Source organism: Pogona vitticeps, chromosome 6 (assembly GCF_051106095.1).
Source record: "Pogona vitticeps strain Pit_001003342236 chromosome 6, PviZW2.1, whole genome shotgun sequence".
In the NCBI taxonomy this organism is placed as follows: domain Eukaryota; kingdom Metazoa; phylum Chordata; class Lepidosauria; order Squamata; family Agamidae; genus Pogona; species Pogona vitticeps.
The window spans coordinates 89337439-89351117 of NC_135788.1; the positions used below are offsets into that span (position 1 = coordinate 89337439).

General features: G+C 43.5%; 1 protein-coding gene and 1 long non-coding RNA gene across 6 annotated transcripts; one reads left to right on the forward strand and one right to left on the reverse strand.

The window, feature by feature from the left end:
• Window positions 1-1111: 1111 nt before the first annotated feature.
• ASB16 (ankyrin repeat and SOCS box containing 16) lies at window positions 1112-12269 on the forward strand. Of its 5 annotated transcripts, none has more exons than XM_078377815.1 (6): window positions 1112-1390; window positions 3254-3411; window positions 6514-6781; window positions 7147-7639; window positions 7931-8044; window positions 11461-12269. In XM_078377815.1, exons 1-6 carry the CDS (start codon window positions 1185-1187, stop codon window positions 11644-11646), a joined length of 1425 nt encoding a protein of 474 aa, XP_078233941.1. In that variant the 5' UTR covers window positions 1112-1184; the 3' UTR covers window positions 11647-12269. The 5 variants fall into 5 exon arrangements, with proteins under 5 accessions (XP_078233941.1, XP_072860276.2, XP_020654955.3 ...); XM_073004175.2 differs by lacking the exon at window positions 1112-1390 and adding an exon at window positions 1496-1634; XM_020799296.3 differs by lacking the exon at window positions 1112-1390 and adding an exon at window positions 1844-1999.
• LOC144583629 (uncharacterized) lies at window positions 2817-3319 on the reverse strand. Its single transcript, XR_013537533.1, has 2 exons — window positions 3245-3319; window positions 2817-2846 (listed from the first exon to the last, which is right to left on the reverse strand). It is a non-coding gene; the product is annotated as an uncharacterized LOC144583629 (long non-coding RNA).
• Window positions 12270-13679: the final 1410 nt, after the last annotated feature.

Here is a 13679-nt window from a genome sequence, read left to right on the forward strand (position 1 = left end):
CAGATTGTGAAAATGTTGCATTTTTGGAGTACAGCTCCAAGAATCTCCCAATCTACACCATGCTAGCTGCGGAGTTCCGGGAGCTTTAGTCCAGACATAAGTTCTAAACTGTGCCCCAGGCTTACTAATCAACCTGACCTAAAGACTCAATAGATAGATGTGGTTATTGGCCCAAATCCTGTTGCTTAGTGTTGTAAATTGCACTATGCCTTCAGAAGCCTTGGAACCCCATCCAGTACAGGCCATCACCCTTTACCTTGATCTACCTTTCAGCTGACCAGAAGCACGTCTTGTCTGGATTAAGTTTGAATTTTATTCATCCCCATCCAGTCCATTACTGATACCAAATACTGATCTAGAGCTGAAGCAGCCTCCGCAGATTTAGGTGGCAATGAGACATGAGCTGGGTGTCATCCACTTATTGGTGACATCTATCTCTCAAACTCTGGATAATCTCTCCCAATGGTTTCATGCAAATGTTAAATAACAAACAAGACAGAAAGAACCCCGAGGGGACCCCACAGATCAGTGGCCAGGGTGTTGAACAGGAATCCCCCAGCACCACCACCTGAGTTCTCTCCTCCAGGAAGAACTGAACCCAACAGGAAAGTGCCCATAAGTACATTCCAGGGAGACTGATCAGGAGGATACTGTGGTTGATAGTATCAAAGGCCCCTGAGAGGTCCAGCAAAAGTAACAGGGACACAGATCCCCTATCCAGTTCCTGGTGTAGGTCATCTACCAAGGTGACCAAAGCAGTTTCCATCCCATAAACCAGACCTGAAGCCAGATTGAAATGGATCAGTAATGCCTGGAGCTGAAAGGCCAAAAACCACTGTACCTCCTTCCCCAAGAACCGGATATTAGATGGTGGTCAGAAATTATTTGGTATTGTGGCGTCCAAAAGGCATTTTGAACAGCGGTCTTACTATTGCCTTTTTCAAGCATGATGGGATCCTATCCTGCCCTGACGTGGAGACGTTCACGACTCCTCTATTACCCAACCAACCATCCTTTTCTGGCAGCTTTTATGACCCGTGAAGGGCAAGGATCATAGATTTACATTCTGATATGTAAATATGAAAAATTATGCACCCACACAGATGAATAAAATATGAATATAAAATACGTGTGGAAACGCTTCTTTCAGATGTGTGTGAGCAAGAGCAAATGTGCGTGTCTGAATGGGAGAGAAAGCGAGGCTGCTGTTTATTTACTGTTGGAATGGAGAAATAAATACTGTAATTAAAAAACAAGGAGTGGCAAGCGGACGCGGAGACAGCCGGGCGAGTAGTCGAAGAAGGAAAAGGAAGAGAAACGAGAGGAACTGGGAGCTGCCGCCGCCGCCACAACAACGCCGCCGGGCCAGCCTCGCTCTGCTCCTCGGTCGGTAGGCAATGGCGAGCCGGGTGCCGAGGCAACCGAAGACGAGAGCGCTGTGGCGAGGTCGGCGGAGCTCTTCCTTGCCCGTCTGCCTTCCTTCCTTCTTCATTCATCACTGAGGGCAGGCGGGCAAGCTCCATGCGCTGATTCCAGGGAACAGCATCGGCCGCAGGAGGAGCCCCCCCCCCGCCAGGAGCCTCTCGTAGGTCTCAGCTCGGGCCAGCGGCTCCGCCCGCACCCCTTCCAGGCATGTAAGTGACCGACCCCGACGGGGGAGCGGCGCCGGGCTCTGCGCGGCCCTTCCCTTTGGGGTGCCCCATTTGGCGCATCGTCCAGAGTGCCCCCGCTCGGCTCGCAAGTACTTTGTCTTCCTCTCCTTCTGCCCCGCCCCCGCCCCAAACACCCTCCCCCGTGCGCCTCAGAGCTCTTTTGGCTTGCTTTGCAAATCTTCCCTTGCCCCCACCCCCAAAAAGGACACCTTTCTCCTTTGTAGGCCTTGTATGGGAAAGATGATTCTCCCGCCGCCACTTCTTTTTAGTGCATTGCAGCAGCCAGCACAACATTTGCTCCCCTACAAAACCAGAAAGAAAGGAGGGGGAGGAAGAGAATCTGCCAGGTATCTCTAGATGTGTGTCTGAGAGCCGCATTCTGATTGGTCAGAACGGACGCTATGCAAAGAGGTCAGCTTAGAATGTTATGTTAGAAAAAGGGAGTGGATTTCTGAGGTTTAATTTGCATTAAAAACGCTAATTAAAAATTCTGAATGGGCTCTGTCATTTTGAAAGGGGTAAAAAGCAACAAAAATGAAAACGTTCTTGTTCAGGTATGCAAATATTCTCTTATCAACGTATTTAGTCTCTTTTCTATCAGCTGTAGCTGAAAGTAACTTGCTTCTGGATGCAGGGCAAAACAATTGTTTTTTTAAAAAACTGACTTGAAAACCTTGCCTAAATGTCCCCAAATTTGGCACAGAGCAAGAGCAGACTTTCTGCTACATCTGTGCCGAATTTGGTGCTGATCTGAGGTCCGGTTTCATAGGTATACTTTTTTGTTTGAGGCACCACTATTTTTTATATCTATCTATCTATATATACATATAATCACTGGGGGGAGTGGAAATGGAAAGGCCACTCTTAAAATATCTCACTTTCAAAGTCTTATTAGGTTCGCTATAAGTTTGTTCAGATTTCATAGCACAGAACAACAGCACAATTTTTGTAGGAGTGTTCTCCAGGCAAAGAGGGTCAGTCTAAAACTGAAATGGTGGCAACTCTTTCAGGTAGCTGTTCTGTGTTTTCTACTTTTGTTCCTTGCCTTTTCATGCAAGGGTCTTAGGTTCCTGGGGAGCCTGAGTGGAAGACAGGCTGGCTAAATCACCCTTACTTTACAGTTCTCTTGTACTTTGTTCTTCCACGGTACTACCACCATGTTAATTGCTCTGAGAACCAAAAAGGAAAACGACACTGCAGAGAGAGAGAGAGAGAGAGAGAGAGAATGTTTGTGCTACTCTGATGACTATTCATTTCTAATTATAAACCTAGCCAGGCTGGGTGTTTCTTCCAGTGAGAGCCCATGTGTTTCTTCGTAAGACCGTATTGCAACAGTACCATTATAAAAATTGCATTGAGGAACTGGGACTCCTTTGTCAATGGTAGGCTATTAACAAAGGGCAGGCAGATAAGGGCTACTGAGCTCCATGTTCACTTATAGACATGTCCAGGGAAACTTTCTCATTTACCTCTTCCACTCTGCGCTCCCTACGGCTGCAACGAGAAATGTTAGACTGGGAAGACCGGCAAAGGGCAGCTTCGAGACACTCTACCTATCGAAGGTACCAGCCAGTCACCAGGAGTTTCCATACCTTTCCCAGGTCCAGCCGGCGTCCTCAGTACTGCCGGGATCCTGCTGTCCACAATGCTCTGTACACAGGAGACCTGCAGAAAATCAAAAGCATCTTTAAGGATGAAACTACCGCTAACTTGATTATTGACAGCCTTGCTGAGGAACTGGTGTGGTCAGCTGAACTGGGTAAGATTTTGTGGGGGTGGGTGGGAGGAAATGATGGATTGTGTTACTTGCCTGTTTTGTTCATGATGATTCTTGTTTTTTTGGTGGGCTCATTTTTTGTGGGTGGGTGTGTCACAAATGGAAGCCTTAAGGCATATTTACTGACTGGTTTATCTATCTATTGGTATACACACACACACATATAGAATATATATTTATATATATATTTAAGTTTAGTAGTCTGTCTGTCTATCTCAGTAGTTTTCAACCATTCCACAACTGAAGACCATGTTATCCCACAACCTCAGTCAGTTTTTCCCCCCAACTTTCATGGCTCCCTTTCCCCCCTCTAACATTCTCAAGCCAGTATCTCTGAACTATAGCTGTGCCATAACAAGCAATAGGATCTCCCTAAGGGGACCTCGAAAATGTTTAGCCTAGTCTAAGAGTTGGTGGGAGTGAGGGACACTTTAAATATCTCACAGAATCCTTAGTGCTGCCCTCTGTCATCAAGTTACAGTTCCCAGGAACTGGGTAGAGAAGAACCTGCTAGAGCTTGAAAAAATAATTATTTGAACTCAAGTTCCCAGAATCTCACACTGGGTCATTGGGAGTTACGGTTTTAAAAAGCAACTTTTTCAAGCTGTGGGGTGAGACAGCCTCCTGACGGTGAGGGATTCTGGGAATTGTTGTCCAACAAACTCCTCCGGCTCCTGAGATTTTTGGCAGGTGCTGTAGCTACAGCTAAACCTCACTGCTGCCAATTAAGTTTAAATCTCAATTTATGTAATATTTGTGAGCCTTCAAATAACCCTCTCTCAAGTCCATCCTAAGAAGAGACAGAGTCACAGCTTTCCATGTGTAGCATCTGATGAACTAAAGTTTCTGGAAATCTACACATAGAGCTTGATTATGAAATCTGCCCTATGCTAGAGTATTGTGTGCTTCTACTATCTATAAACATGCTTGCGTGCGTGCGTGTGTAAGCCATTACAGTACAGTAATACTAATTTATTTTGTTTCTGTTAATTTTGTGGTAAGTTGCTGCTATGGAAGCTGTCATGTGAGCTAAGCATATTTATAGATACTAGATAAACAGAAATAGTAACTCTAAATGTAGAATTGGCTTTATCAGTCCTGGCCTACATCTGCATCTATTCTCTCTGAATTTGACACACTTTCTCTCTTTTCCCCCACCTAAATTCTTAACTTCAGATGGGACCTTGGCACAAAGATCTTCTCCTTGGCCCACGTTATTCAGTAACTCAAATTTAGTAGTAAGCTGCAACTAGAGTAGGCCCACTGAATGACTGGAGATTCGCTGAGTCAACTCCTTTGTAAGTTCCATCGATTCAGTGGACCTACTCTAGTTGCAACTTGCTACTGGATTGGAATACCATATATATCAGCAACATAAATAACAAATTTTCTGTGAACAGATTGTTGCATAAAAGCCTTATCGTGGCTGTCCGGGTTTCCCATATAAAGCAGAACTCACATGTTGCACCTAGGTTATTATGATGATCCTGATACAGTGAGACATCAAATTGAAGGGTCTTGCCACCGTCACCAAAACTGGTGCACAAAAGCCTTATTCTGCTTGTCCAGGTCTCCCTCACTGAGGGAAATGTGAGGAGCCAAAAATACTGTAAGTAAGTGAGGTCATTCCAGAAGCCCTATTTTACTGGCAAAAGCCCATAAGTAGGGCAAATACAAACATATTGTGCCATTACAATGGTGCCTCGCTAGACGATTATAATCCGTTCCACTCAAATCGCTGTTTAGCAAAATCATTGTCTAGCAAAAAGCATTTCCCCACTGGAATGCATCGAAACCTGTTTAATGCGTTCCAATGGGGAAGAATCATCGTTGTCTAGCGAAGATCGGCCATAGGAAAGCTGCTTTGCGAACAGCCGATCAGCTGTTTAAATAGCTGTCTTGAGAAGCTTAGGTCCCAAAAACACCTGTTTTGCGAGCACGGAGGGAGCTGTCAAAATCGTTGTCTAGCGAAAATTGGTTCACAAAGCAGGGACCAAACATTGTCCAGCAAAATTCCCCCATAGGAATCACTGTTTTGCGAATCGTTATAGCAATCACAAAAAGTCAATGTCTAGAGAAAAAACTGTCATGCGGGGCAACTGTCTAGCAAGGCGCCACTGTACATTAACTTATACATCCTCTTTAAATTAAATTTACTGCCTTATATGGAATTGGAGCAGACCTTTATCAGACCAAGCCTAACCAAAAATTATACCAGCCTTAGAAAGAGTCTCTGTGTGGCCTCTCTGCCCCCCCTCCCTGCCAATAAGGAAAGTTTACAGGTATTTCCAAACAGACAATATGAGTTGGGGAAAGAGGCTTAATTCAGAGACTAATTCCTATCCTAGAGACTGACTGGAAAATTCCAGCCAAATGGCACCAGGGATAAATCATTTAAAAACACCCACCTCCAAACTGGTAGAAAGCCGCTCTCAGCTCACTTTAAGCAACATGTCTGGCAGATCTCTGGCATTACCATTTAGGGACTTTAGTTTATAATTTTTCTATCCTTTGTATGAGGAAGTGAATTTTATTCACGAAAGCTCACATTGAATGTTTGATTTTTAGTCGTCTAAATAAAGGTATCTATCACTTCTTCATTTGGATTGTGTAAAGGACCACGTGGCTTTCTTTGCTGTTGTTTTTTTTAAAACTAATATCTTGTACCAGAACTTGTAGCAGTGAATTCAAATTAATTGTGCGTTGTGATTAGCACACTATGGGTTCCTGCTCGCCTCAAATCTATTGCAAACCTAGTCAATCGGGTGACCGGAGGTGCCAATATTAGTTTTTGTCCCGCTTTGCCTTCGCTGAACTCAGGGCAGTATATATGGTTTACCTCCTTCCCATTTTGTCATCTCAACAACAGCCATGTTGTGAGGTAGGCCAAACTGAGAGTAAATAGACTGAGGCCACCTAATTTTCTGTGGAGAAGTGAACCTAGATCTTCAGAGCCGCAGGCCCAAGTCTCAGTACTATAACAACATCCAGACTCCAGTTATGTTATGAAAGTACAACTTGGCATCTCTGCATTTATGATTCTCCTGTCCAATTAAATCTTCTCTTTCCTTGCCGATTCTGCAGGGCTGTGGGTGTTAGCACCCCAGAAGAAGCATACCTCTCCCTTACGTATCACAGTTTCCAGGGGCTACCGGGATTGTGTGAAACATCTCCTCCTGCAAGGAGCTGATGTGGATGCTATTGTTGGTGGGAAAGCAGCTCTACATGATAGCTGTGCCAACCATCGTGCAGAATGCACTCGTTTGCTCCTGAACTACAGTGCAAATCCCAATATTCTTTCAGAGGAAGGGCTGGCCCCACTCCACTTGTGCACCACGCAGGAGTCTTTGCCGTATGTCTGGGAAGTTGGGGTGATGGTTGGAAGGGTTCTCTTGTGGCTTGAGGGGTGATTAAAACAGCAGAGCCTGGGGATGTTAAGAAGTTATGTTTTAGACTGCAACTGTAGTTGATTCAGAGGCTTCGGAATTCTATTTCAAGATAATTGCGATGCTAGATAAATGTTAGGAGATAAAACATAGCTGGTTCCATATGCTCCCACCCTTATGGATGCACTTTCTCTCTAGGCAGTAAGCCTCTGAGCATCCAGAATGATACAAATTGAGCTCGAAAAATCTTTAAAACTTAATGAAAACTGAGATTAGACTAGATTATATTGCAGGTGCCAAATTCATCAATGTAATTTACTATGCCTTCCAGATGTGCCCAGATGCTACTGGAATATGGGGCTCTAGTCAACCAGAACACAAGAGACCGCCGGGCTTCTCCTTTGCATGTGGCTGCTAAGCATGGCCTAGATGATCACGTCAAGCTCTACCTTTGCTATGGAGCAAATATAGGTCACAGAAATCGAGAGGGGGAGACAGCTCTCAATTCAGCCTGTGCCAGTGCAGACAAGCCCGAAGAGGCTGGTCGCTACTACCGGGTGGTTAAGCGGCTGTTGGAGAGTGGGGCGGATGCCCAAATAGCTGGCCGAAAGAACCACACACCACTGCACAACGCCTGCAGCAACTGCCACATCCGTATCGTGGAGCTACTGCTGCAGCACGGAGCAGACGTCAATGTCAGTAATTGTGCTGGCTACACACCAGTGGATTGTGCTCTACATGCAGTGGAAGATTACTTAGAAGGGGAGCCTGAGAAGCTTATAGCAACCCTACTTAACCATGGCGCTGCTCCTATCAATCCCAAGGTAAGGATGGCACTTTGTCTTCAGTTTAGGGATGGACAATGTTGTCACCCTCAAACTCTTTGCTGAACTGCAACTGGCATCAGCCTTTGCCAGCACAAACAATGGTGAGGGATCATAGAAGCTGTGTCCCCGCTACATCTGGAAAACTGTAAATTGCCCATCAGTGTTTTGGTTTCCTGGCTCAGTCTTCCAAGGGATGTTGCATGGATGTAATCTACATTCCGCTTTCCTTCCAAGGTGTTCACACATGCCATCTTTCCCTATGTTTTCTCTCTTTGCATTTGTCCATAGATGTTAAAGTTTTGTGTCTTATCCCCTCGGACTATGGAAGTTATTCTGAACACCTATGACCGAATTCTATCCTGTGATTCCTGGGTGGAGTTTGTGCCCTCTGAAGTTTGGCAAGTATGTCCTTCCCATCCATTTCCTACTCATTTCTGTAATCAAGGAGTCTGATCCATTTAGATAAGAGCACAATGGAAACAAAATCATGGCAAAATCCTTCACCCACAGAGTTATGAACATTTTTAATGAGAAGCAGTCAATAATGTACCACACACACTTTCCACCTATATTTTGAAATGATGCACCTCATCTGCTGTTTGGAAGCTTTGTTCTTCTACAGTATTTCCATTGTTGTATCATCTGCCACAGCACTGCTTCTCCTAAGGGTTCCTCTTCTTAATTTATCTTGTTTCTCTTGTTTTCCATTGCTTAACCTCACCTTTCTTGCATTACCATTACCATTGAATTTTTTAATGAGAACTCAACTATTGATTCCTGATATCTTCTGATAGTCTTTCACTTTGCCACCTGCACAGATACTCCCTCTTGGCTGAACTATAAAGCTTTTCTTCTCCGTGTAATGCTAGTTCATGGATGGTACTAAGATGAAATGTGCAATATTAGTAGAGTTGTTATGGCATGATGTTACCAACGGACATGGAGATCCATGATCCAAATCTTAGTTTAGGATTCAATGGGAGGAAGCAATTCCATTAGGGTAGATTGAGGTGAACTGTTACCCCTGTTAAAAAGTCAAATACTGTGGGAGTTTCTTTAATCTCATGATATTTGAAAATCCACAGTATACTGTCACAAGCTTAGCATTCACTTTGGCAGTACTGGCAGCATATGTTTTAGTACAAATTTAGGGTTTACATAGTGAAATATATAAGCTGCTTTCTGTGTTCTGAGTTCTAGGCCAGAATCATTTTGGTCACATGTAGCACTCCATATCGTCAAGATCAGTATCCAGTTTCACCTGTCTGTGGTCAGTAAATATTAAAAGAAAAATCCCAGAAATATGTACTGTACAGTATTTATACTCTGTATTTACCAGAACTGGCCACTAGAGGGACCATACTTGTATAGGGTTCACTATGGAATTACAGTGGTGCTTCGCTTAGCAATGTTAATCTGTGCAGCAAAAATTGCTGCTATGCGATTTCATCGCTAAGCGATTTTTAAAAGCCCATAGAAATGCATTAAAACACATTTAATGCGTTCCTGTGGGCCTAAAAACTCACCTTATGCGAAAATCCTCCATAGGGGTGGCCATTTTTGGTGCCTATAAAGCGAGGCAAAACAGCTGGCGGCCATTTTGGAACCGCCGATCAGCTGTACAGAAATGGGGCCTTTGGGATGATCGCGGGGGAGCGCTCCCCCGTGATCATCCCAAAGGCCCCATTTTCGCACAGCTGATCGGCGGGGCCTTTGCGATGATCACGGAGGAGCGCTCCCCCGCGATCATCGCAAACCGAATTTTCCCCATGGGGCCATCGCAAAGCGATCGCTCTTGCGATGGCAAAAAGTCCATCGCAAAGCGATTTGATCGTAAAACGGAGCGATCGCTATGTGAGGCACCACTGTACTGTACACATCTTTCCATGATGACATTACCAGAATTAGCTACGTAGATGGAGCCAGAGACCATATTAAGTATATTGTAGTTATTATAAGAGCATTTGCTATTATTCATGGTTTCAGCATTCGTGGGGGGTGATTGGAACTGATCTCCCGTTGATATAGAGGTTCTACTGTACTACATACTAACCTATTACAGTGGTGCCCCGTATAGCGAGGTTAATCCGTTCCGGATTAACCTTCGCTATACGAAAACATCGCTGTGTGGGTAAGGAAAGCCTATTGGAACGCATTAAACTTAGTTTAATGCGTTCCAATAAGCGTCCAAACTTACCCCTCCAGCGATGTTTTCGCGTCCGGCGGCCATTTTGGAGCCGCCGATCAGCTGATCGGCGGCTCCAAAATGGCCGTGGATGACCCGAAATGCCCCCCGCAGCGTTTTCGCCACCTCCGTAAGCAAGGGGAGGGCGCGAAAACACTGATAGGGGCCATTTCGGGTCATGCGGCGGCCATTTTGGAGCCGCCGATCAGCTGTGACGCCCCAATCGTCGCAAAGCGAGTGCGGCGATTGGGGCAGATCCATATAGCGATCCCCAAAAAGGGATCGCTATACGGATTCTTCGTTAAACGGTGCGCTCGTTAAGCGAGGCACCACTGTACAATTTTACTACTATTTATCTGTATGTTTCTAAAGGTGTAACCACAAAAAAATTGCCCTGGGTTAACATGAACATCTCTGTTCTGCATCCTTATATCTAAATTGTTATTGCAGTACACACAGGCATTTTCAATTATCTCAGCATGGTGCATTTCAGGTTGTCCATGCCTCACACATGACCTTTTTCTACTATTATCACCACCCTCTTACCGATGTGTTTAGTTCTATTGCTATAGTGCTAAACTAGCATAATTATTTTTTAAAATACAATATACAATACAGTGGTGCCCTGCTTGACGACGACGATGCATTCCAGCAGAATCGCTGTTAAGCAAAATGGTTGTCAAGTGGAAAAAAACAATTGAAATGCATTGAAAACTGGTCAATGCGTTCCAATGGGGGAAATACCTGATCGTGCAGCGAAGATCCTCCATAGGGCAGCCATTTTCCGCTCCCTGTCTTGCAAAATGAGGTCAGCAAAGCAGTGGCCAGCCATTTTGAGAGTTGCCGATCAGCTGTTTTTAAATTGTGGTCAAGCGGAAAATCGGTTCCCGAAGTAGGGAATCGATTGTCGTGAAGTGAAAAAAACCCATACAAACATCATTTTGCGATCGCTATAGCGATTGCAAAATACTCATCAAGCGATTTCATCGTCTAACGGGGTAATCGTCAAGCAGGGCACCACTGTACAGGTATCACATAAACTTAAAGACAAAATAATGTGAGTGGTAATGTTACAAAAAGATTCAATCCCTTTTCGCCAAATAGAATATACCACTTACTCATCCAAACGATTGTGTCTACTCCTAGTTAAAAGGAATGTGTAGTTGCTGGAATAAGTATTGCAAGGAACAGTGAGAGATATGGCACAAACAGCAGGGCAAATTTTTAGTCACTCTCTAAATTTGGCTAGGTAGCTCACTGAGTTTGGGTATGTGGTTGCAGAGCCAGAGTACAGGAGTTTGAGTCCCCGATGCGCATCTTGGAAGAAAACCCAGTCAATGTAGCTTTGGACAAATTGCACAGTCCCAGAGCAGCCTCCTGAGTGCTCTATACCTAGAAATGCCCTGGAAAGGATCACCATTAGTCAGAATCAACTTGCCAATACATGACGAATCATTAAATGCTACAATTTTAGAGTTGTAACTGAGGTTGGAACAGGTTCTGAGCACAACAGCCTTAGCTATTATGGTTACTTTTCTATAAGGTCCTTGTCTCCTTGCTTGTGCTTCAGGCTTGTTTAGACCTGGTGTGCATGCAAAGGCTCATTTGATTTCTTTTCTTTCTATTGTGCCAGGAGCACCATGTATTCTATGATTCTGCTCTTTGCTTGCTGAATCAGCCCCGTGCACTGCAACATCTGGCCCGCTGTGCTATCCGGAAGCAATTGGGAATACGATGCCATCAGGGAATTGCTCAGTTGGAACTGCCCTCTTCTCTGCAAGAATACCTGTCTCTTTCACTGGAAGGCTATCTCAAATGAGATGAAGAGTATGTTTCTCTGTTGGTCTGAAACAGTAAAACATTTAGAAAGATATGCACCTCTTTCTTTAAGGTTTCCTTTGTCCAAAAATTAGAAGTGTCTCAAAAATTTTTATTATTGCCACTAATGTTGTGACAAAGCGCCAGGGTTGATTTGATTTAAATTAAATTGTTTTAAATCACAATTTAAATTTTTAAAAATTGGATTTTTGATGATTTAAATAAAAATGATTTTTTAAAATTGTGATTTAAGTGACAATTTTTTAAAATCATAGTCAGAATGTGTGTAGCCTAATATCTTTGACTTCCCTTAGCACGTGGCACTTCACATTGAATTAAAAAGAAATTATCCTTAAAAATTACCAGACACATATTTATAATGGCTCCAAAACATAGTCATAGGTTACCATATATATAACTTCTAGTTATGGGCCTACTCCATGATATGCTGCAAGCTGGTAACTATTAAACTAGAATTGGCTTCACTATGTTGATGTCTGTTTTAGTCTCATTTGTTGTAACATTAATCAGCTGTGTTGCCTTGAACCTAATACTATTACAAGCTTAACTACTTTCAATGTTTGAAGCTGTTTCTTCTCCACATTAAACATTATTATTAACAAACAGAAGGATATGAAGTGACATTATTCAATGGTAGAGATTTGCCAATGCAGTCTCCTCCCTCAGCAGGAAGCCACACAGCACCTTAAGCAACCCTATTTAGCCTATTCATCCCTTTAAAGGGAAAATAGAAAAGAACAAAAAATATCCCCCATGTCCCCCCCCTCCACAGGGGAGTGGAAGGAAGCTGCCACTGAAGTGATTCAATGCTGGATTTAAAGGGAGCAAAGATAGGGGGTGAGGGAAATTCCCCTCTACAGATGGAGAAAAGTGGATTTTAAAAAATTAATAGCTGCCATGTTGCCAGTATGAGGAATGTGCATTGGTTTGATACTGACAGTCACACATGATGGAACCAAACCAAAACAGAGTGATCCTACCTGTACTAAAAAAATAGTAGCCCCTTGCCTGGTACCCAGAAGGCACACGCAGGCAAGATAAGGATTGGGCTTGTTAATGAATCATGTGGTCACTGGTAAATGGAGTGAACCAGCCATTCCCAAAGTGGTCCAAACCACATCCTGATTCATGCACAACTTCCTGAAAACTTGCTGCAGAAAGGAATGATGTAGCTTCCTTTCTTTGCTGCTTAGGGAGGTCTGCCACCTAATAGCTGAAGTTGACATAGTAAGCTACAGTCAGATTTCTATTAACTAAAATTGACTAATCTCTATCGACACCATGGACCACCAGAAAGACTAATAATTGTGTTCTAGACAAAATCAAGCCTGAATTTTCACTAGAAGCTAAAGTGATTAAATTGAGGCTGTTAGACTAATATGAAAAGACAAGGGTGGCTGGTAAAACCAATGACGCTAGGTAAAGTGGAAGACAGTAGGAAAAGAGGAAGAGCTAACGTGGTCTGTATTAACTCAACAAAGCTTTTAGTTTGCAAGAACTGAGCAGATTTGTTAATGATAAGACCTAATCTTTGGATGGTAATTAATTAATAGGATTACCATAAGTCAAAAGCAGTTATACAAAAATGTACTAGAGGAAGAACAGCTAAAGCTTTTAAAAAATTCCCAAAGTATGAAACTAATATCAAAGAAATGGATACAAATAGCAATAGTTAAAAAAAATTCAAAACTTAATGCTCAAAAAGGATTTTTTTTGGGGGGGGGGGAAGAATTTGAAAGGCAAGCATTCCAAACACTGTTTGGGCCAATTGACCTTCTTTAGGCAAATTCCATTCAGTTCATGTAGCTGTAGTACAGAGGTTTGCAATCTGTTTATGTGAACTCTCCGAATTGTATGCCACAGAGCAGCTGAGAACAGTGGGATGCTCTCTACCATCCATTGGGAAGCAGGTTCTTTTGAAGACTTGGCTAAGCTTGGCCATACTGACTATGCAACAGTTTGGCTTTAGAGCTGGATCCTGTTTAAAGAACAAGGGGCAAACAATTCAGCCCA